Source organism: Lagopus leucura, unplaced genomic scaffold, assembly GCF_019238085.1.
Source record: "Lagopus leucura isolate 7727_CA_CO unplaced genomic scaffold, USGS_WTPT01 Super-Scaffold_100001, whole genome shotgun sequence".
In the NCBI taxonomy this organism is placed as follows: Eukaryota; Metazoa; Chordata; class Aves; order Galliformes; family Phasianidae; genus Lagopus; species Lagopus leucura.
This window is the reverse complement of record NW_024962262.1, coordinates 60168316-60193157: the sequence shown is the minus strand read 5'-3', so window position 1 is coordinate 60193157 and position 24842 is coordinate 60168316. Positions and strand designations below refer to the sequence as shown.

Sequence of the window (24842 nt, the reverse complement as noted above, 5' to 3'; positions counted from 1 at the left end):
ATAACTGTTCTAATCACTGTAGTTCATCATCACTGATTTCGTCCTTCCTAACCACTGTTTTCTTATTATTTCAGTCTGATGCTCTGCAGCATTACCCTTAGTGATGTGGACCAAGTGTCTTTTTAATTTGCTTTTAATTTTGTCATGGTGGAGCAGTGCATGCCTCACATTCCACAGTAGAGGCATTGCATGATTTTTCCCACTAACTGTAGACTTCTACAATACGGATTCTCATTTTTGTTAAATCAGTAGGCACTCTGTGTTTGTTTGTGTGTTTGCGTGTGTGTATTAATATATAACTGTTGAAATGTACATCTGCAGGCGCTGCTTAAAAAATCACTATGAGGAAAATATGTTAAGGAGATGGTATTTCATTAGAACAGCCCCTTTTTTCATATCAAGGGCCTTTGTCTGCAATATTTTGAAAACGAGCAAGCTTAGTATAAGCAGCTGTGCTGTGTTTTCAGCCTTTTGCAGTAGATTTTGGCCAAGCTGGTATCATTAACCAACTCAAATAGTTGACTTTGTGTATAGGCAATCGTGTTTTGTTTTGTGTTTTTCATTTCGTTGTTATTTATTTTTTATTCTCCTAAAAAGACTGTGAAGTAGATGAGTATTACAGGGTTAAGAATGAATTGCATGTAGGATTTCTAGCTTTGATATCAAATGTACTTGGCATTTTAAAAACATAATGCAGCCTGTGCTTTAAGAGGTAGGATCCTCCTCTCCCAGGAGGAGAAGCTGGGCTTGGATATTCCTCCTGCAGAATGCGCCCTATTGGTTCTTGGGCCCATGCCCTTACAGAATTACTCTCTCTGTGCAGATTGTGCACAAGCAACAATTAGTACAGACATTTCAAAGAGATTTGGGTTTGCATCTGATGCAAGCATAGTGGCATTGTACCCGTACTTTAAAAAAGGGAATGTAGAGAATTGTATTGCTTACTGTAGTAGGTGGAGGCAAATCCTGCAGACCCCACTGAGGTGAGGTTTTTGTGGGTGTCATAGTGAATGAAGTGGCTTAGGGGGCTGCAGGTGTGGAGCCACGTATATGACTTTAGTTGAATGTATTTTTGTGTCTGAAAAAAACAGAATTCAAATTCAAAGGGCAAAGCCTCGTCTTTTCTGTGCTTCTGAGCATCATGCAGTGTTCATCATAGAGCAGTGCACTGTAGTAATAGTTGAATAATATTTTTAATGTCATTCTGTTGAGTAAATGGCAAGGCAGGAAATGGGAATTGTGCTCAAACATGCTGTCAAACAGTATTTTAGAATAAATAACAGGGGAAAAAAAAGTAATTGGGGTGGCACCGAAGAGCTGGCTTTTTTTACTTCTTCTCCTCAAGTGTAAAAGCCTAACCAGTCACCAAAAGAGTGAGAGAATTCTCTTGTGTGAATGCACCAATGTTAATTATTTTATTTCTGCATTAGAGTAATACCTGAAGTCTACCCCAGCTTTTCCAGACTGAAAGTAGGCAGCGGGTAGAGGAGGGAAAGTGAGGATCAGAGCCCCCATGTACGCAGTTTGGCATTATAGGTAACTTTCTGCTTGTGCTGTTTTTCTGTTGGAACGGCTTCGTTCAGCAGGCATGATACTCAGTTATTTGCCTGTGGCACTGTAAAACACAGGCAGTTGTATAACTGAAATGTAAAATTCGCAAGCAGAAAAGTCACATTCCAGAGTGTGTCCCAAATGGTCCTTTGGCAGTCGGAACACGTGTACGTCAGGCCTTGCTCATTCAGCGCTGTGATCAGCAGCAAGGCCGCGAGCACAAATGCAAGGTTAATTTTTGGGAGTTGATTATCAACACTGTGATCCGAATACAAATATCTTCAATGCGTCTCTCTGCAGCATGTGACAAACTTTCAGCTTCTACAATGAACCTGCCAAAGCAAATGGAATCGCCAATCAGTAAGCGCCTCTCCTCCTCCACAGCGGCAATAACACATTCCCCCGACAGAGGCAAGTGAACATGCTGGTCTCCTGCCAGCATAAACTCTCCTTCTGCTTAAAGCAATTCTCTGCAACTGTCTGTGCAACTCTCTTATGTCTATTATTCAAAAGACATCAAACATTTAGGGGTTGTATGTTGAATTATTAATCTGAAATACAATCAAATTGTTGAGTAGTCTGTCCCAGGGCTGTGCTGCTTCACTGGAGAGCCTAGGTCAACACTGTGGGGTTTTTTACTCTAGCAAACAGTATTGTGCTTGCTGTAACTGCAGCATTTCCCATAATAGTACAGCTTGTCATCTTCCTAGCAATGCAGACATGGCTGGACAGTAGGTATAGGCTGCACCATTGGCAGAAGTACATCCATGAGCCTCTTGGGAGATCACCTCGATCTGGTGACCAGAGCCCTTTAATTTGATTTGAAACCCTGATGCTGAGAGGCTCAACGAAAGATGATTGTCTTGCAGGATTAGTGGTTACTGAACACTATTGAGAGAGCGGGGGAATTTATCCCACTGTAAACTCTTATGGACCTTGCTGATTTGTTTTATTTGTATTTTTTTCCACCACCACCTTAACTGAGAAAAAAATACTGACTGAAGGAAATGACAGTAAAGGCTTATTTCTAAACTGAAGAGAAAGTAAAATTGATTTCCTTTCTGAGCTACTTACTGAAAACTCATCAATAGCTTTGAGATTATTGCAATTGGTGGCTTTATTCACATGCAGTAAGAACATCTATAGATATCTTATATAATTGATGCTTTTTTTCTTCTTCTTCTGTGGAGTAGAAAGGAATGCAGGCATATTGTGTAAGGTTTATATAATGCAGTGAGACTGCACATTTTAAATGTATTCCAGCATGGTTTGCACACTGGTGAGTAGCTGTGCTGTTAGACCAAACGTTTCACCTTTTCTGTCAAGGTAAAAAAAGCAAACATTTCTCATGCTGAGTCATGAAACCATCATTTTGCAGAATGGAATATTCTATTTTTAAGAACAAAATGCAGCATAGGCTTAACCGTACTATATTTACTGTACAGGTAGAAAACTAATTTAAAGTGATGAAGGAACCAGAAACCATTTTTCAAAGGAAATGATGATTATCTGAAAAATATACTTAAAATCTCAAACACTTGGAGACTCTTTCATTTCATTTAATCATTCCATTATTTTGTTTCTGTTATTTTAACATGAAGTTTTGTTATGTTGCATTTTAAATTTTATTTTTATTTGCTCCCATCCTTCAGCTCACCGCATGCATCTTAGTCCAATGGAAAACTTTATTGTTTCTCGACTGCTGACTCCCACACAGTCATCTTTAGCCAGAAGCAGAAGTACCTTAATGCTTTCTGAGCAGTACAATAATCCAGGTAAAAATGTGAATTACTCACTTTGAAACCATTAAGGTATGTTTTTGATTGCATTTGAGTAGCTACTTAAAGAAATGGAGTACTGTGAATCAAATGACAATTGATATGGTAGCATAAAATAGACTGTTTTTGATAGCAGTGTATTGAAAAAGCACATCATCTTGTCTTTCTTGTTCTGAATGTTTCCTAATAAGGATAACATAGAAACATAGTGGTTATTCAAATTTAAAATAATAATAAAAAAAAGAAATGATTTAATAAATCCCAGTGGTTTCAGTTTCAGTGATACGCTGAAAACTGAATATGCTCATTTTGAAGCTCATTTTGAGCAGCGTATGGCACTTCTCAGAGCAAAACACAAGAATTTCACTGACACGCATTAATTTTTTTTCAGACAAAAGTGGTTAGACTGCACAAAACTGATCATCTTGATGACCGCTATTTTTGTGTGTCATGATTGCAGTAGACTCAGGTCCTGCATCTGTGCTTTCACTGCGAGGCCTTCTAAAAATGGATTAGGCAGTAAGCATGCTTTCCTTTACGCAGTGTTCTTCATTGCAGTGTGTAGGGACATTGTTATGGAGCCACTCTGAAATGACTTCCCTTGTAGGTGCAGGAAGCAGAAATGTTGCCACACAGTGCTTTGCCTATGAGAAAATTCTCAGGTTACTTATTGTTCAGGGAGCAGGTGCTGCTACAACTGAGCAAAACTCAGTTCAAATCTAGATCAATATATTTTGTTGAAAACATTGAGGTGAATTGCCAGGACCACCTACAGATGTTGCTTTCTGTGTTGTTTTTGATTGATGTTGAAGAAATCAATAGGGACTTTCTTTGTCCTTCCCTGGTCATCTTGCCTGTAAACTCCCAGCCTTATCTCCCTCTTCATCACAGAGTCTTTGAAGTAGCCTGCTGGCATGTCTAACAGGGATGCCATTTGGCCTACAGGTTGACTTTTCCCTAAGTGAAATTGGAGTGACAATTGATTGTTTTGTCAGTAGTTGTCAGCAAAAAGGTTGAGGGAGGATTTCTTCCGTGATATGTACTTCTTTCAGTAGAAGCAGTGTTCTGAACATGGAACAGGATCCTCCCTTTTCATAATCATGTAGTGTGCTCTTGTGATTGTATTTGGGCCAAAATTGCTCCGTTCCTGCACGTTCTGTAGGTTTAGAAATGAGGATCCTAGCTTTCATGACTCTTGAAGGCAACATGTTATTAATATAACTTTAAGTCAAGACATTCAGATAAACCTGAATTATGAGAGTTCAATAAAAACTGTTTTTCTTATGGTTGAAGTAGAGCTACCTTAAGCAACAATCTAGTTTCTGAACATTTTTCTCAAATGGAGCAAACTTGCCAAATTGCAAGAAAGTCATTCAAAGGAAAACATGGGTCCAGTTAAACTTGAAAGCATGCAAAAATTGAATCTTAAGAGATTTTACAGCACTGCCCCCAACTTAAAAAAAAAAAAAAAAAAAAAAAGTTATTTCCTTTAAATTTAGGTACAATTAATATTTTTCCAAAGTCAGTATTCCTTCTTGACTTATTTTGAAATAGGACTGTAAACACTGCCACACGATTACAATTTCTGTGTATCTTATTAATGAAGCATATGTTCTGTTGATGGTTCTATGTGTTTGTGAAAGTTTCATCTTAGCAATATGAACAACATCAACAAAAAAAAAAAGCAGGAGTAAAATATCCCTTTTTTTTTTTTTAAATCCTGTTCATATTGCAAATAAAAAAAAAAAAAAAACAAAAAACCAGAAAGTGTTGCCCTGCAAAGTGTATTTACCCCTAATGACAATAACTGAAATACCTACAGCAGCATTTAGTTTAGGGTTTCTTCAAGAATTTGAGTTATTACTTTAAAAAGCAACTGAGATACTTAGAAGCCTTTGCCATGTTTAAGCTTTTTCAAAAAACAAACAAAGTCAATTCTTGTGCTTCTGTTACCCTTCCAGTTTCACAGTATTTGTTCAGAAGTTATCCAGCTGGAATTATCTGATTTCTCTTTTTGTCATATGCAAAGGAGCTGAGAGTTTTCAGAAGAGAAAAGAATTGCAGTCATAGTCAAGTGATTCAAAAAGTGTACGGATAAGAAAATGATTATTAGAGATGATTAAAAACCAAACAACAAAACAACTCTGTTCAATGTTACCTTCAGTTGAGGCATTTTTAGTAAATATGGTGATGAATGTATTCCACAATGTGATCTTTTTTGAAAATTGGAAAACTTGAAAATGACCTTTGAACATTTTGATGTAAAAGTATGCTGTTTTCTCCTCTCCCTTGCTTCCTCTGTCTGTGCTCCCTTTTGCTCTTGCTATTGTGCTATAACTCTTTAGTATTCCATATCTGTCCTCGTGTAGCACCAGCTAGTCCTCTAAAATCTCCCTACAAGCCTTCCCCCACTCGAAGCGCAGACAGGAAGAAGGCGACTTCACCCTCCACTTCTGATGCTGGGAAAGGGGCGGCTGCAGGTGAAGTCACTCAGGTCAGTTTGGAACATTCTTGATTTTACTTCTGGATAAATTGATGGGACTTCTTGTCGTTACCTTTCACTTTGCGTCGCTTTATTTCTATGAGTATCCTTTTTGTAAGAAGCAGTAAGAAAGTAAGACTTGCATGCATCTGTTGCTTTTCTGCTCTGGCGTTCCAACATTTCAGTATCTTCCTCCTGCTGGAAGTCAGCGTTAAGCAAGGGCATTTAGAACAGCAACACCTTTATTTTCAGGGAACTGAGAAGTGCATACTTCTGGGCTCGCCTATAACTTCTGGGAGTGGGGGATGACAAACAAAATATTTCTGTATAAGTCAGTCCAGTTTTGCTGGTTAATTAGGAGGCTTTGCATATTTTGGAAACTTGCCAAAATTATTGGCAGTGCCTCTTTTCTATACAAATTGCTTAACTCCCTCTGTAGACATTTTAGATGCTGTTTGCGTAAAAGTCATGTCGTTGATCCACTGTAATTCCCCGAAAAAGTAAAGGCAAGTCGTTCCCCTTCACTCAGTCTACACAATGAAAGATAAGCTATAGAAAACTTATGTTAGGGCTGTGAAATAGTGTTTTAAAAGATCCTGTATTTTCCAGTAGTTAATACTAAGAGTAGGGGGGTTTGTACCATCTGAATTGAATGCAAGTGAGAGGACCAGAGCTGGGAGCTGAAGTTTTGCATGATTCATGCTGTTACACCTGGCAGCATTTATGAGGGATGCGTGCTTGCACTATTGGCTGTATCTGAGAGGCTGTGCACTAACATCTAAGTGATTTTGATTACTCCACCTAATACTCTCCTCAGCTCTCCACCAAGAACTCTTGGAGAGGAATGCACTGATATGACTTTATTTACTCCTTGTTTACTATATCCATGCAAGATGTGACCTATTTTTAATCTGTATGGAAAAAATGCTCCTAACTTGTGAGCTGCTGTTAAAAAAATTGTTGAGAATGTATGCTACGTGAACTTGTTCTTATGTCATTTTGTTACTACAGTTATCAAATACATTTTGAAGTATTGCTCCTAATTACATAAACTAAAATAATTGGTGTTTCTAGACTGAGAAAATAAAGAAAGAGAAGCGACCCACCACACCTGGTTCATCATCTGGAATGGGATCTCCTCTCAGAAGGTCTGATTCTCCTGCTGCTATGTCCAGAAGATCCGCCTCACCTGCCACACCTAAGTATGCCTTTCTGATTAGTGATCTGATATGCTTTGAGCTTCTTTTTATCTACAAAGAATGCATAAACTCCTGAAGAATTTCCTTGGTAGGGTTGTATAAAATCCAGTTAATTTTTGTTACACACAGAGAAAGAGAGGAACAGATGAACAGATACACATGAATTTGTGTTAAAGGTTTCTGGAGATATTCAGTGTTTTCTCGTCCTTCTGAAATTATTGCTGTGCAATTCAGTTACCGTGAAATTTTATTCGAAATTTGTTTTTTCAGCATGCATTTGTTTTATTAGATTTTGAACAAATGCACAAAACATTAATACTAACTAGAAATTTTAGTGTTTAAAATATGCCTTTGCTGGCATTACTACCTGTATCCATCAGTAAACTTGTGATGCACTGGAACAGGTTGCCCAGAGAGGCTGTGGATGCCCCATCCCTGGAGGCATTCAGAGCCAGGCTGGATGTGGCTTTTGGCAGCCTGGTCTGGTGGTTGGCGACCCTGCACATAGCAGGAGGGTTGAAACTAGATGAACATTGTGGTCCTTTTCAACCCAGGCCATTCTGTGATTCTAGATCTAAACCATTGGTTTTAATCTTTGTTCATTTACAGACCTCTTCCACCCACCCCACCCTATGCAGGATTGTGGACCTGTGGCGTATTTGACCTTACTTGACTTACTGAGTTGCTTTTCTCAGTCCTCACTTGCAAACTGTCAGAACTGTACTGTGTGTGCCATGGTTTCCAACTCGCAGGTCTAAACAAATGCTTCTTCAGCTTTCTTAGAACAAGATATTAAGTCTGACTCAAGCACTTAAGTTCTGTAAGGTACTCGTTGTCTACAGTTGTTGTCTGTGGTTTCTTTTTTCAAACCCTGTTCATGGGTCCTATGTTGAAAATATCTCCTTTGGCTGATTATAAATATTATTTTTTATTTGAACCTGGTTATATTCTGAACCATTCTGATCTTTCTGATAAACTTTTTCAAAAGTCAGCCTAGTGTTCCTTCTTTGCCTTAGTTCTGTGTGCACAATCATTTAATGGAGAAGTGATTTTGTGTGCAATTCTGGTGTGAAGCAAAATGTGGGAAATAATCTAACTCAGGGCACCCTTTCTGTTTTAGGCATCCCCTTGTGTACAACTGTGAAATGGCAATTCTTGATTCATGTTATGGGCCACAAGTGTACAAACTTTCAATATTACATCTAGTAATATTCATCACATTTGAACTGTGTAACTTTTGTAAATAATGTAGCGATATGGAATAATAATCACAGTCAGCTTTGTCATTAAAATTTTGAGCAGGTCATTATAAAACAGGCTCTCCAAAATGTACAGAGAAAAGTTCAAGCAATACAGATGGGTATTATTCTGTAAGTTGTTGATATTCCCTGTTCAGAATGCATTTTTCAGTTCAGTCAACCAGCATAAAAGACATAGCAAGAAACAGGTATAATTAAAACAAAATGATTGGTGGGAAGTGGGCTACTGAGCATGAAGCAGTGGGCAGTCACTGAAAATGTTGGCACGGCTTGTTCTAGAGATCACAGAATCACAGAATTGTAGGGGTTGGAAGGGACCTCCAGAGATCATCGAGTCCAACCCCTCATGGGACAGGAGGATAAGTGGTCAAATAACCAAACAGATGCTTAGTGCTCAGTGAAAAAGGCATGGCTACTCTTAATTTATAGAACTAATTTCCCTAGAAGGTTAGGCAAAGATTTAGTTTTTTTCTTTCTTTTTTTTTTTTTTTTTTTTTTTTTTTAAACGAGACAGGCAAGTTGGCAAGTTCTGAGAATCTTCTTATAGGAAAATGTTTCCATGCATGTAAGGAATATAGAACTCTGCTTTTTAGAGGAAGAAGCAGGTGCTGCATGGAGGAATTAGGATGCTTGCTATGGGTTTCTCTGCGACTGTAAGCTGGGAAGTTATCCCCTTTTTCCCTCCCTCTCCTCCTCAAGAGAATCATATTCTGACCACTGCTACAAATGTATTACTGAGAATTTAATCTTAACATGGCCCAATTAGAACACTCTCTTTGACCTTATGAGAGTTACAGCAAATACAGTTTAAATCCATGTTAGGTACCGATTGCAGAACAGCACTTCTGCTATAGCACTCTTCAAATTTCCCTCAGAAGTTAAAAAAAAAAAAAAAAAAATCAATCCAAATGCATCCTGATCATCATACCTCCATATTGTATAGAGATGATGATCTGGCTGGATGATGGATTTAAATGTAGGAACCTTCTTTTAGATTGTATCACCTTAGCTTCTCCTTTAAAATTAACTGTGGGGCTAAAGAATAATTGTAACGCAATTTAGTATATAGATAAAATATTCATTCTCTTTGCAAACCTGACAGTCTTTTCCAAGTTTAATCTTTCTCCATCCAGCACCTTGTATGGCTAACAATTACACGTGGAAGAAATAAGAATATGTATTCAACAGCATAGTAGTTAGTGATCCTAGCATTAGTAGTTAGTGATCCTAGGAGCGTAGCACCTTATTTTGAAAGCTGTTGAGTAAAGAATCAAGCGTGGGCTGATTTAGGTGGTAGTTGGCTGTATGCATTTTTCTTCTTAAAAATGTATGGCTTGACATTCCTGTTTGCTTGGTATTGTTGTAATTGTTAGTTATTTTCAGTCATCATCCTGGTTTGTGAGTGGTAGTTGCATGTCTTCTTTCTATCTTGTTTCGTTGTTTATTAATTAGAAAGCTTTCTTTGTCATGGTGGAGTGATTGAAACAGGCTCAGACGAGGCTATAAAGCTGTAACCTAAGCAGAGACAGTGACTGATGGCAGGCTAGATTTGCAATAAGTACATAAATAAAGATGTTTGTAAAAGTACAAATTTCAGTGAGAAAGAAGGAGAGGAAATTAAAAAATACATATACATAAAAATGTGCAAATTGTAATATCCAAGAAAAATGTGTAAGCAAATGCTCACCTCAGAAGGAGAGAGAAAGAAATATGTTTGATAAGGAGTATGAATACTTATAAGCTAAGGGAGAAATTGAAACGATGGCAAAATCTAAGTATATTGTCAGGAAATGCCACACAAAAAAGAAAAAGTGAAAGTATTGCTTTGAATGCAGTATAGATCAGTTGACTGTGGTGGCTGTTAGCGGGTTGGAGCTGGGAAAATAGGGAATGTTCTTTAATTTAAAAATTAAACAAATTGCAAACAGTTGCTGTTGGATACTGGTGGTGTAAAATGCTTCTGTTCTTCAGAGCTTTTACTTAGTCAATAACATCAGGATTTTGTGTGTTTTTTTCTCCTGATTGTTTCACCTTCAAAGATCCATACACTAATCAGTTTATTTTTGCAGCATCCCTCAGAGGGTTAGGTAAGTGTCCTATCTCATAGATTGGCAAAGCAATAAAGCCTGTGTCCTTCACGTGTCTTTGGGTAAATAGTCCCTTTGAAATCAATGGAACTTGACTGAATCAAAGAAATAGAGTTTAGTTTTAAGTGCCTTCAGATAAGTGAATAAAAATGGAAAGCTCTGACGAGACTCTACAGTAGGTTATTTTGCTGAACCATTATCTCACTTACGTGTGGAGAAAAAAGGAGAGAGGGAAGGGAGATGGGAATGCAGCTCTGCTCCTCCTCATTTGTTTCCAGCTCCCAGTTTGTGCCACACTGCTTTGCTGACAGTTGCACTAACTGAACTTGTAACTTGGTTCTTTTGGGCAGTGTTCCACTGCAGCCAATGGGACATTGCTTTGTCTTCAAAATACGTGTGGGCAATCAAATTACAGAATAGTGATTAAATATGTATGTATGGTAGAATGTCCAGATCTTAAAGAGTTTAAAAACTGGCCTATTGGAAAGATGTGTATCATGTGTATCTCACAGAGTAGCTTTTATGTCCGCCACTAACCCATCTTTAATTTTTTTATTTGACACCTACTGCATTTGTTTTTCTCAGTCTTTGTTCTGCATTGGAAAGATAACAGTGATAAAATGTTGAATTAATCTGAGTTTTTCATCAGCTGATTTACAGGATGGGCCAACTGGAGGTTTTGAAAACACTGGTAGTAATGCAGCTATGAAAGAAAATAGCAATATTCAATAGACCTGGTCTGAGTTTGTGCTCTAAGGAATCTAAAAGAGAAATGAATCTGTCCCTGGCTAGAAAAGATGAAAACTGAGAGTAAAATAAATGCTTTTGAGAAAATATCACAGATAAAAGAGCGAAAATGTCAGAATCCAGGAATGGCATTTTGATCAGAGCAATCTCAGCAAGTTTGAGAACATGAAAGTCCTCTGTATGGTTCCAGCAGAACTTTTGTCAATTAATAGGCAGATTTGGGGTAAGGAGGGGAGGAAATGCAGCATTGCATTGCTGCTTATCTCTAATTTAAAGTTAGCCTGCTTAGGTGCTGTAACCAATGACCTGTCATGTACCAGGCTTTTGAAGAAAGCATGCTGATCTTGCTGCTTATGGACAAAAGTGGATGTGACCTCTGACTCGTTCTGTACTCCATGTACTTTACTTTGTGTGCTTAGCTAAAGTAAGGTCTGAACTCCTCTTCTGCTATTCCTAAGACGTTCTTCTGCTGTATGGGCTACTGCTGCCTCTCTTTAATTGAAAAAAAAGCCATTGTAATTTAAGCACCAGTGGATCCTTAGACCCGATAGAGATTTGTGCAGTGTGTTTAGGGGTCATGATGTGAATGGCTCCTTACCAGCTGCTGCCATCAGCACGGGGATGAGAGGAGAAAGCTGAGACTTCTTGCTGGGAGGCAGAGGCTTCCTGTGCTTCTGCGTCTGCCTGTGAAATCTGGTGACCGAAAGGAGCTAACTTTCAGACAGCTGATGTGCTGTCACTTTTTGGATTTTGAGGAGTCTCCTTTAATTAATTAATCTTCATCATGTATGCTTCCTGTATTCCTGTTGCGTATAATTGGATCCCATTCCTTTTATCCATAGGCAAAACTACTTTAAAAATCTATCTAGATCCCCGTACAAGCATGTGTCTATTTGCCTTAAAGTCAGGTTTGTTTCTTCTGATAAAAAGTAGCATCAATCTGAATACCAGTAGAATGAAAGCTTCTTCCAGTAACAATTCTACCCGTGTTCAGGAATGTTAAAGATGCTGAGTTGGCAATAGGTTTAAATACAAGGGAGAAAGACAGTGCTCATTTAATAATTTCTACTCGACACTGAGTAAATGGTATAAAATTTCTGAAGGAAAAAAGATTTTTATTCCTAATGGGCATTCTCTGCTTTTAACTCTTCATGCTTCACTGCTGCTGTCCTTGTAGTAAATTGACTTTGAATGCTTCTCCCTTTTAGTTGCTTTAAAATGAGTAAAGTCATACTTGTTCTTATTGCCAAAGAGCCGTAGGAAAAAAATCTTGTAGGTCTTAAATTTCAAAGGTATTTTACTCAGTGCATCTAGCACCTTTCTTGTCCACAAGCAAGTTGTACAATGCTCTAATTCCTACGCAGTCCAGGATTCACAGCTGTCATGGCTAGATTCCTTCCTACCAGCTTCTTTAATTTGATTGTCGTGTCTTTATTAGAGAACGATTATGTCTGTGCTACTACTGAAAATGAGTCAGCCTTAGTTATGACTATTTTGCTCTTCCTGTCACAGCAAGTTAAGTAAAAAGCAACGTAGGAAATATGTGGTAAAGTCAGGAATGTGAAAGGGCCACAAGAAGGAACTATGCTTTGAGAACCTGTCTGATTGGCAAGAAGTATTCTTTGTGCCTGGAGAGGGATGAAAAAAGCTGTTGCTTTCTGTTTACGTGTTATATTTTTATGAAAGGAAATTATATGATGGTGAAGCGCACATGTGAGACCTATATGTATGCGTATAGGTAGGGACTGTGAAATCTGTGCCTCTGCGTTTAGAAGGGTTTGGGAATCCATCTGTATCCCAAAGAGAAAACTAAAGACAGGCTAGACTAACACCAGCCGGTGTTACCAACTTCTCTCACCGCCAGCGAAGCCTTCACAGTAATTCAGGATGAAGGACAAATCAGGACCTCCCGATCACTGGGATGCAAGGCAGAGGTGTACCTACAGCTAAGGCAAGGGGAGGAGCAGTGTCAACAACCTGAGTTTACAGGCAGTCCCTGGGCCTGAGGGCAGAGGATACCTGAGCTGAACTTCATATTTAATTGAGTGCTGCTGTTCTGCCAGGCCACGGGCTCTGCACAGGAGCAAGAGAGTACAGGCGGTGCAGTGCTCTGCAGACCTTTCCTTCTTCACAAATTGGGCACCTTTAAATGAGCGCCCTATATTCTGTTATCTCAGCGTCTTTTAATATGGTGGAAAAGAACCCTTTATTTTTCTGAGCTCATGAATTAAGAGAGAGTTGAAAGACTTGTGATTTTTATTGTCTGCTCTGTAATGCAAATCATATTCCAGTTATAATAGTCTCTGTCCTCACAATACTATAATCTTAAACAAAGCTTTGCACACTCATCCATTAATTTTCGACCATTGTCCATACTTTTCATGTGTGTGGTCTACCAGAGTGTGTGTACCAGAGTCCAGAAATTATGCTGTAGTATCTGAAACTGTGTATTGTGCAGATTGAAAAAGTGATAAGGAATAACACATAATTGTATATTCATAAGGAAGGTTAGAACTGCTTGTGTAATGCTCTCCTTAATGTAGGATTGTTTCTTCTAATGAGACTCACATAAATCACTTTTTTCAGATCATAATCTCTTTAACCTCCATAATATTAAGCCATGGAGCCCAGCTCTTCTAAATGTTAGAAGTATTTAGTTCTTGTTACCAGTATTATATAAATATTTAACGGTGTTTGTGTGTAGTTTTTTGTTTCCTTGTAATCTCTTATTCACTGAAAATATTTGCACATTACCAACTGTTCTTCCCCTTTCACTGTGCCAAAACTGATTTCAGGGTTGTCACTCGATCTAGAGTACGCAGAGCCAAATGAGGGATCAGTAGCACTGCTGTTGTGGTGATGTAGTGGTGATGTGCCCTGCCATCACCACTAGTGCAGCTTTGAGCCTCAAGCCTGCTGTTCTGGTGCTGATGAAAGCACCAACTGAACCAGTGGCATGGACTGTGGAATGGTTCGGTTGGTTCTGTCTCTTGTAGTGCTTGGCGGTACCTTGTTATGTGGTAATAATTGGTCGTAGTTTTGTTTTAAATGTTGAGATGGGCAGAGTAGAGAATGGCTATGGAATGGCTGTTATGAAAACAATTGTTTTCTTTCATACAACTTGGATGATATTATTGGTCTTATTAAGTGAGTCAGTAATCATCTGAACCATTTGAACTTGCTTGCCAATTCCCTGCATTTCAGATTCTGATTGCTTACATCACGGTAGGTACACAGCAGTGTACAAAAGTCCCTGATACTCGAATATAGTCAGACACAAGGAAGAAGAATGATATTTGTAAAGATGGAACTTGATTCCGTGTTGTACTATGTATAAACTGTACTCAATTTTTTTTTTCCCTTTATTTCTCCTCAGGACAGTTGCGAAGACTTATCCTCAGTCTCCTAAAAATGCCAAACAATATCCGGCTTCTCCTGTGAAGCATCGTGCCACTTCTAATCTCAACCAGGAAACTCCTAAAAAGAAGGCAGATAAGGAGAAAGAAAACGTCAGTCATCAAAAATCCCCAGGAGCACGCACTGAAGAAGCAGGCCAGGTGGCTTCTGAAAAGCATGTGCCTGCTGCAGGAAAGCCAGAAAGTAGTGAAGGTGAGCTTTTGTAAGAGAACACATTATGAAGTATTGTGGGCCCGTGAGGATTTCAAACAGCGATGAACTGTTTTTGTGAATCTCCTTGGCCATGGATTTATGAGAATGTGTGAAAGTACATAGCGGAAGCAGCTATTATGGTTTTTACCTGGGTTATCAGTGAAAAATGTCAGTTAATGAGAATTTGAAAATGTTGAAATGCAGGGATGCCCTCACCTATGCCATGTTCCGTCTGCTGAAAATGCTGATATATGCATTTGAGAAGTGGAAGGGGCATAACAGCATGAACCAGGCTCGTTGTAGCCACTGTGCCAGTGAGTAAGCGCTGGACACTTTCACAGCTTCTTCTCCAACTTTCCATCCTTGGTCATCTTCTCTTAGGAAAGATCACAGCAGGAACAACTGATGCAGAAGAAGCTTCAAAAATTCTAGCTGAAAAAAGACGACAGGCCCGCCTCCAAAAGGAACAAGAGGAGAGGGAGAGACAGGAGCGAGAAGAACGGGAGAGGTATCTCCATTGATTTGTGAAAGTTATTAGCTAATAATATAACCTGTATCACTGAAGAAGCTTCAAAATGGCATTTTTAGAATCAATACAAGAGCTTACATTTAAATATTAATTTATTTTGTATTTGTAATTCATTAGTGTCATTGGCAGTCCTTATGACTAGGGAAGTTTGAAAATAATAATTGTGCCCTTTCAAGAAGCCTGAAGAAACTATAACCCATCCAGAGAGTTAGGTATGTCCACTCTGCAGTTTGCAGTACTTTGTAAAAGTGTATGAGGTAGTTTTAGTTTTACCAGTTCACATATAAGTACCAGCATATATGCCGTGAACTGCAAGGCTTGTATTATTCAAAACATTACCCTGAAGTTTTTCTCCCTGCCCAACCCTGTCACAGGCAGGTGAGGGCTTTAGGAGTGTGGGCACACTGAAAGTTGCTGTGTCTAAACAGTGAATTTCTGGCTCTGTTTCAGGAGCAAGCCTTTGGGTTGTTCTTCATATTCAGCACTAGTGGCATATGTAAACAGTTCATGGCTTCATTCCCTAATATTAAAGCACTGACTATGCATGTCTAAATTGGGACTGTGTCTGTTCTTACTGAGAATGTGGGGGGAAAAAAATCAGAAGTGTCTGAAAGCTTAACCTGATGGAAGTATTTCCCACATCTGCAACTGCAACAATGATCAGTTGTCAAAACAGCTCTTGAATCTGAGAGTGAATAAGCTGTCCCTGAATAGGCCTATGTACAGCACAGGTGGAATAGATAGACCCACTCTTTTGAGCACATTGCTGTGTTTTGTGGATTCTATTTGCTGCTACTTGTCCAATCTGTTTATCTTCAACTGAAAGGAAGCACAGGAGTATATCTTTGTTTATATATTCCAGTATTCTGGGAATTAAGTACAGAGGAAAAACGATTTTTTAATTTTTTTATTGAAGCTTACAGGCATTATTTATATCCTATTGGAGATCACATTGGAAATTTTTGTTTTGTTTTTGTTTTCCTAAGGAAAAGTATAATTTCTATGAGGTATTTTATACAATAAGGAAAACACTGGAATAAAACTTTGATATTAACCTGAATTCTGGGCATGTTCTCAACCTCTTAGTTATATTCATGAAAATGTGCACTGATGCATGATTACTTAATGCTCATTGTATATCGTATGTACAGTAGGATTCATGCTAAACAAGATGAAACCTTTTAAACATACCAGTATTTTTTCTTTTTGCAGGCTTGAAAGAGAAGAACAGAAGAGAAAGGCAGAAGAAGAAAGACTTCGTCTTGAAGAAGAGGCTCTTAAGAAAGAGGAGGAAAGAAGACGTGAAGAAGAAGCAGCTAGGAAAAAGGCAGAAGAGGAAGCCAAGAGGAGAGCTGAGGAAGAACAAATGCTGAAAGAAAAGCAAGAAAAAGAGCTCCAAGCCAAACTTGAGAAACAGGTATCATTTCAAACACAAATGTATATGTATACATATATTTACGTATACATATAAATAAAGAATTTATTCTATATAGTAATTAACCTGAAATAAATAATGGACTTATTGTATTTTATGCATTCTGATTAGAGGGAAGAAGCAGAAATCAAAGCCCGTGAGGCAGCTGAGCAACTTCGTCTTGAAAGGGAGCAAATCATGCAGCAAATTGAGCAAGAAAGACTGGAGCGGAAGAAGGTGGATATTTGTGTCTCATTTAAGATAATGATTTCATTTCTTGTTTAAATATATAACCCAGAGAGTACCTAGTAGTATCCAGAAATAATAATCTGAGGGGATTACAAACTGATATTTATGATTAATTTTGCTTCTTGCAAGTTTGGGGGACATCTACATCAGCATTTGTAACAAAGTGGAACTGCCTAAGGCAAATGACTTTGTGCTAAGCAGTGAACAAACAAAGGATTAGCATGCACCCACAAGGTTAAACGCCTAAGACAAATAGAGAATGGCACGGCAAGGCAAACGTGCATTGCCACCCAACCCAGGACATCACAGGCTCTTGAGGAACATGAGTGACTTTGTTTTAAAACTTACTCAACAGAAGTCCAGCGTTTTTAATTTAGGAAGTTAATGAGATTAACAAACAGGTTTCCTCCCACCTGGCTTGTCTCTGGTTACACTGTGCAGAGGCAGCAGGGCTGTCTACCACAATTTCTGCACAAGGAAATGGCTGGAACTGCATAGCTTTACCTACAGCTCTGTGTCAAGAGAGAACAGCTGCAGAGCTGCTGAGCTTCTTTCTAGTTATAGAAGGTCCTTCCATATATGTTATTCTAATGTGTTATTTTTAACTGTTTACCACTGAGCTGGAAACATGTTGCTGTTGTAGATTGCAATACAGAAGCAAAATGTCTTTACATGTGAAATATTTCACGGTAGTGCAAAGAAGCAGAGCTTACTGGAAAAGCTTCTTGTTGCTGTTTTCTAATGAACAAAGAAGAAAAATAAAGGATTTTAGGGTAACACTTTGCAGAATTCCAGCAAAGAGTGATTTCAGATAGTTCATTCTACTCCTCCATTCCAAAAAAACCTGTTTTTCAAAGCAGCTGTTTGGAAATAGAAAAGGCAGCTAGATGAAAGTAATGACTGTTTTTGTTTTTTTGTTTTTGGTTTTTTTTTAATGTCTTGTTCCAAAGCTGAGCACAACTCAAAACTGCCAACGTCTTTTTAAAATGTTTGTCTGTAAATTGCATCTAGTGAGAAGGTCATGTTTTGTACCCTGATGCTGCAAGCCAGCTTCCAGCTGTTTTCTTCTGTTACGTTAATCTTTCTTATTTATTTTCCCTTTTTGAGGACAGGTGAGGATGAGGTTGTGACAAGACTTCTGTTGATTTTTTTTTTTTTTTTTCTCTTCTTTATCAGTCCAGTGTTAAATGTTTTGCCTGCCTTCTCATCCTCCAATTTATTTCGATTTCTAGAGAATTGATGAAATAATGAAGAGAACAAGGAGGAGTGAAACTCCAGAAATAAAGGTATGAAATTGTGCGTGGTGTAGGATTTGTGTTGTCTTTACTTTAATAACTCACATGTGAAAATTAAACCTGAGCATTTTCCATTATCATAGGTGTACTTAGGTACTGTTTACACCCAGCAGTGTTTGCTGCTGTGATATCTCTGCTTTGTACCAGCCAAAGAACAAGGCAGTTATTTCCAGCTAGGAAGTGATGGACAGTTAAGATTTCACTTATAGTGTAAGTTTTCTATTAAAAAACTATTCCTTCAGTTACTTCCACAGACTGTTTTCTTTTTCAAGTTAAAATATAATAATAGAAAATCCTCTGCCTAATATTAAATGAAAAAAAATCCTCCACTGCTGTTGATGAACTTTGACCACCCTGTGGCCCTGAGCAATGCCATACATTTTGAGCACAGTCGGTTCCATGAAGTTTACACTACTTTGTCTAATATACTTGATTTGTTACTTGACTGCAGAAGGAAGAGCCAAAACTGGAGATACCATCAACTTTGAATGTGGAAAAGCAACCAAAAGCCCTTGTTCTTAACCAGCCAGGTAAAACTAACTATATTTTTCTTACCTGTTTTCATAACTAGTTCCTTTCAGAGTTTTCCTCAGGTAGAGCACTGTGCTCTTCGGTTTTCTCTGAAAAAGATTAGCTAGGTTTGTGTCAGTCACAAATATTGGACCCTGGAGACTGAGTGAGAGTCTCAGTGAGAGACTTTGTTTTGCCACGTAAGCAGAAGAATGATTGTCCTCCATTTAGTACCTGACATAGCATTTCTATAAATGAGAAGTTCCAGTCTGCTAATTGGTTTGCCTGCTGCAACCTGCATTTGAGTTTTGTGGGCAGAATTTTCTTTGGCTCACAGTCAAGCTTGCAAGCTTTTTATAGCATTGTTCTAAATCTCACGTGATGAAAATAAGATTTAATTTGACTTGATGAAAGCAGCATATGTATTTTAAGCATGAGTTAAAAATATATATGTATCTGCAGCATTTGTCTATAGCTTGGTTACTTCCCCAGGTGTTAAGGCTTTTAGCACATGACAAAAAAGATGGTATATCCTCTTCCTGTTTCATTAAATTCAAAAGATGGAGCATAAAGCACAATTTTAGAGAGGAAAGGAGGATTTCAAGTGTAATACAGTGAGTCAAAGATGAAACTGAGTCAGTCATTGTCAGTCTTCCTTTTTACTCTGTAATTTAAAAGCATTTCTGATGTTTGAAAAATGATTAAATAAAGATATCACTACTGTCATAATTGCTATCCTATTTTTTATAGAGATCAATGGGCTGGCAACTTGCCTGAAAAGTAAGAGCTTAGAGAGTACTGCTTCTGTAGTACCTTCTCAAGATGTAGTTGCTAATGGACTGAAGTCAGTTCCAGGACTTGTTCAGCTGGAAGCTGTAGATGGGAAATCTAACAGCATGGAAGATTCAGCAGATGAGGTTCAGTCTATGGATGTAAGGTACTGTAACTACCAATAGAAATAATGAAATTTATACTAGGGACATGAGGTTTCCCTTTTAGTTTGCTGGTATTCCTTCTCCCCAGCCTCACAGTGTGGGGAACAATGTGGTGCCAGTGGTGGTATGTTCTAAATCTGTTAAGATGCAAAGATGCGGTTGTTTTGGACAAGAGCCTGAACTTCCTCCCACTTCCATGTATTTAGGAGCAGGGGAACTTAAAAAGTCTTCCTACTGTTCTTACTTACAGGTTCTATACAAATGTGTCCAAGCCTTTCAAATAATTCTTAAAATACAAAATGCCATACTGTGTGAAAACAGCATCTGTAGATATTGTACAGATGTAGCTACTGTATTGTTCAGATGCCACCATTTATTTTTTATTTGTCCCAAGACTGCATGGCTACGATGCACAAGCTTTTTTCTTCACGCTTATCCCTACAGAATAAAGGAAATTAGGCTCTAAAAATTGTAAGTGTTTAACTGGAATAAGTCTATGGATATCAGTAACATCCTATGCATTAAACACTGTTGCATTTTGGTGGAAGGATCTGTGGGTAAGAAGGAAATAGGTGATTTAAGGCTGCTATGGGAAAGTTAGCTCAGAATTTTAAGCATGGAATTTTTATACTATATTTCTTGAATTAACAAGCCAAATTAACTTATTAGCTTCTCACAGTGTGTAAGTATTTCAGTAAAGATGCATAAACATAAATACATGAGAAGGGCATTACCAGGACAGACCAAAAGTTCTTTTAGACCACTGTTCTGTTTTGAGCATCAATGGGAAAAAGTGGTTGGTGAGGGAACCTGAATTTAGTGCGTTCCAAAACCGCACAGAAGTATTTTGTTATGGATATTGGAAGGTGGAAGTCCACCTTGCTCTGACTAATATCTGCTGATTGACCTATTTCCCATGAGTTTATCTAACTCCTTTTTCAACCTGCTGATATTATTTGCTTCCACAACCTCATCTGACAGCAGATTCTACAGCTTAGCCCCCCTGAGGTAAATGATATTCTTTGATCTTTGTTAACCCCCATCTCTTACTAGTGTCACTGTGCATCACCAGTGTTCAGTGTTAATGGAGTTGATGCACAGCAGTCGTGCTCTCACCATATGGTCATAGAAATATTAGCAAAATTCTCCCTCTGACTTTTCTTCTCCAAACTGAAACATGCTTGTCTTTATAGTCTCTGCAAAGCATCAGCTGGTTGCAGTGCTTCTTAAATTCTGGATTTCTGTGGCTGAAGTACGTTATAAAGTATTAAGAAGTAGATTTTTATTTAAATTGTGAAATACAAGGGCTGTAAGTATTTGATTGCAGGTTCGGAACAGTAATTTGTAAGGTGCAGTTACGTCTTTAGATAATGGAAAGGTGCAGATGCTGAGTGGTGTCAGTAAATTCAGTTCAGTAAACTATTAGAAATGTGGGCTTTAGGAGATGAATGTTCATGTCACAGAGGAACCACAAATCTTAATTTTTAAGAAATATAGATTAAGTATGATCTTTCATCCTAAACAGAGTAATTTTTTTATTATTATTATTTTTTGCTTGATTTGGGACATGTTCCAGGTAAAAAGCTCACTGCACTTAGCTCTAAGGTAGTATTTCTTGAATGGTCAGAAGATAAATTTGTTGGTTAATGAAAATCTACACAGCTGTTATTCTGCATCTTCTTTTTATATATCTTTTTATAGCCCTGTTTCAAAAGAAGAACTTATCTCCATCCCTGAATATTCACCCATGAATGAACTCATGCCTGGTGTTTCTTTCGACCAAAATGGGACAAGCAATGCCAAGGCTCTTGAAGATCTCTTGGATTTCACAGGCCCACCTACTTATTCCAAGACGTCCAGTGATACTATTAGCATTGATGACTGTAACAAAAACTTGATTGAGGGATTTAACAGCCCAGGACAGGAAAATACGCTTAATTCAATCTGTTGACAGCCTCGCTTTTCGGCAGGACACATAAAGGTACAGTAGTGCGATAAATGTCTTTAGATGTGATAAATTGTGTGATTACTCATGAGCTTCCCAGAATAATACAGCAGTTCTAAACAGCAGCTTTCTAATTCTTTTCACATATGATCTCTTAGATATTTAAATGTAGCATGACTTTTTACATTTACAGCTCTTTTTAAATGGCCATCATATCATAGAATCATGGAATGGCTCGGGTTGGAAGAGACCTCAGAACCCCCCCAGCCCCTGCTGTGGGCAGGGCTGTCCCCCACCAGCTCAGCTGCCCAGGGCCCCATCCAACCTGGCCTTGAGCGCCTCCAGGGATGGGGCACTACAGTTTCTCTGGGCAGCTGTGCCAGCGCCTCGCTGCCTTTTGACGAAAGCATTTCCCCCTCATATCTAAGCTGAATTTTCCCTCTTTCAGTTTAAAGCCATTGCCCCTTGTTTTGTCACTATCTACCTGTGTAAAAAATCATTCTCCCTCCTGTTTTGTAAGTTCCCCTCAAGTACAGGAAGGCCTTGTTGCAGCCGTCTCATCTCCAGGCTGAACAAGGCCAACTCCCTCAGCTTTTCTTCATAGGAGAGGTGCTCTAGCCCTCTGATCATCCCTGTGGCCCTCCTCTGGACCCGTTCCAACAGCTTTGCATCTTTTTTGTTTTGAGGGCCCTGGATTTGGATGCAGTACTCCAGATGGGGCCTCACAAGGACAGAGTAGAGGGGGACAATTGCCTCCATCTCCCTGCTGCCACCCCTCTTTTTGGATACTCTTGGCCTTCTGGGCTGCAAGAGCACATTGCTGGATCATGTCCAGCTTTTTGTCCATCAGGTCCCACAAATTCTTCTCTGCAGGGCTGGTCCAGGCTCTCCAGAACTGGAGAGTTCTTCTTTTGTATGCATTACTGAGCTATCAGCAATTGAATGTATCTGGTCAATTGAAACACTTTCTTCCTGTGCTCAGCGAGTAGTGAGCTGCTCATTTTCTTCAGTAGTAAAATGCTGTTGCTATAACAGTACATTAACATAAAGAAAACAGCTAGAAGTGGAGCCAAACTAGAAAATGATGGTTATTGCAGCTGGTCACTCTCTTCTGCTGCTGTAGGAACTTGCAGCATAGTGTAGAAATGCTTCTGGAAAGCTGAGAAACAATATGATGGGGAGGAGTAGGGGGAAGGTAAGTAACCTTCAATGATATTTTCAAAGTACGTTGCTGTAGTTGATTTTATTGTGTTTTCTAGACTACCAACTTGAGGTCATCTAACTTGCATAGCTGACTTGATTTTCTTCTCTTATTTTTTCAATTGACAGAGGTAGCAATCTGTGGAGGACATATGTCACTTTGTGACACTGCTGGCGGTAAAACATGAAATTGTCACTTGAAAAAGCTTCTGCAGTCCTGAACACTGGATTTCAAATAATCAGAGCTGAATAAAACTTTGTCTTCCCAGGGAATATGTTGACTAACTGGCTACTTTCGGTGGAAAACAGTGATCTAGAACCTCGATGGTTTCAGGGAAGACTGAGTATGCATTAGAATTTGAGCTTTAGCTGCTAGCAAAGCACTTATTTTTTTTCTTTTAATTTAAAATACATCTGAACACTTCACTGTGATTTTCCTTGTGCATTTAATTTTAAGATCATTGCTCCTTAATTTTATCATGTGTCCATTTAGCCATCTTTTTATTGTAAATAGCGATGAAGTTTGCCCACAGTGCACTGAAAAATACTACGCTGTACTTTGGTTCTGTGCCTATCTTCTTTTTTTTGTTTTTAATAAGGAATTATTGGCAACTTTGATGCAGGCATATAATTCAAAGCTATAGCTAAAAAGGCTTAAAACTGGATAATTACTGCGAGTGAAAGAACCTTCTTACTGACTGCGGAGTGTGGAGTTACCTTGTAATGGTGATGTTGACAGTTTTAGTCACTGGTGGCACTTACTGGTTAATATTAATAGTCCTGGAGTGATTATGAATTATGTGTTTAAAACATACCTGTGTAACACCTGTAAACAATGCAGGCACAATGCCGAGTATAATCCCTAATATATTATAGTATAACTGTAGTAGATGCAAGTGAGTATGTCGGGGGGTCAGGTAACATGGTAACCTTTGGAGATGCAGGCACTTGGTTAATACCAGCAGGCTTTCTGTCATGTGCAGAAGTGTTTTGTCTTCCTTACAGGCTCAACAAAACAAGATACAGTCGGCAGCAAAATAACATATGAAAGTTGCAGCAGAAATACAAAGGCTGGGAGACACACAGCGAGCACTGCTAGCCTACTTAATATCCTATAAGCATCTGTATGGGAAAATCCACATCGAGCTATATCATGTGTAGACATTACGTGCCATACGGTGTTAACTTCATTTCTGTTGGTAACCTACGATAACTATATGCTAGATGATGTGCTGCTTTGAGGACACTTTTCTCCAGTTCCTTATAAAAATAAATTACAAATACTGCTCTCTTTGGAAACTAACATCAAAAAAAGAAGTGAAAACTGGGCTTGTTTGGTTATTTTTCTTTTTACACATAGGGGAGTTCCAAGTGTTATCTTGAGCTCGGTTGTAGGCCCGTTCTTGTGCTCCTTGAAGCCGGCAATGGGGAAGTAACCAATAGAATCACGTGCAATGTACAAAGAAAGCATTCCTACAGCAATCTGGCTGTTTATATTGGTGTACTTCAGAAAAGTAATTTCCTTTGACTGTGCAGTAAGCTGTAGCATGGTACCGTGTCTTCCAATTTAGTCCTACATTTATTTCTTAAATAAAAAAAAACAACAAAACCAAACCAAACTGTTTGTTTTGCTGTGGTGCATTGTGTTTGACAAATGTCACATGATATTTTATTATGGTGTCATTGTATAACATGTAGATTTCTTTATTTGCATGACCTGTATAGCATGTACAAAGGTGAAATACATTTTCATTTATGAATCTAACTGTTGTTTCTTAGCTTTTTTTACTCCTAGTAAGACAGATTTAAAGGCAGCTGTGTGTTAACTTATTCTGTGATGTCTTCTGAAGAAATGAGCGATAGTGAATGAAGGAGTGGTTTTCAGAGCCTTCAAATATTTCATGTTGCTTCCTTTGCCGTGCGCTGATTTGCTTTCTGAGCTCTTGTCAGTACGTAGGAGAAATGTACACCATCAGCAGAAAAGCTGTAAGCTGAGGGCTTCCAGTCAGTGGCATCCTAAATGCTATCGGTGCTTGCAGCCTCAGCTTCAGCT

The 24842-nt window shown here is 38.6% G+C and overlaps 1 protein-coding gene across 3 annotated transcripts in view; it reads left to right on the top strand.

The window, feature by feature from the left end:
* The window catches only part of MAP7D2 (MAP7 domain containing 2), a 75603-nt gene extending 51200 nt beyond the window's left edge, over nucleotides 1-24403 (top strand). For 2 of the 3 annotated variants that reach the window (XM_042868302.1, XM_042868300.1), the window contains 13 exons: nucleotides 1852-1962; nucleotides 3204-3326; nucleotides 5675-5823; nucleotides 6886-7013; nucleotides 14480-14712; nucleotides 15094-15220; nucleotides 16454-16658; nucleotides 16788-16892; nucleotides 18137-18190; nucleotides 18651-18729; nucleotides 19460-19646; nucleotides 21346-21625; nucleotides 22919-24403. In XM_042868302.1, coding sequence (XP_042724236.1) covers nucleotides 1852-1962; nucleotides 3204-3326; nucleotides 5675-5823; nucleotides 6886-7013; nucleotides 14480-14712; nucleotides 15094-15220; nucleotides 16454-16658; nucleotides 16788-16892; nucleotides 18137-18190; nucleotides 18651-18729; nucleotides 19460-19646; nucleotides 21346-21595 — 1751 coding nt within the window. In that variant the 3' untranslated portion in view covers nucleotides 21596-21625; nucleotides 22919-24403. The remainder of the gene's footprint in view (nucleotides 1-1851; nucleotides 1963-3203; nucleotides 3327-5674; nucleotides 5824-6885; nucleotides 7014-14479; nucleotides 14713-15093; nucleotides 15221-16453; nucleotides 16659-16787; nucleotides 16893-18136; nucleotides 18191-18650; nucleotides 18730-19459; nucleotides 19647-21345; nucleotides 21626-22918) is intronic. The other variant, XM_042868301.1, reaches the window with a different exon arrangement.
* The last annotated feature ends 439 nt before the right edge of the window (nucleotides 24404-24842 follow it).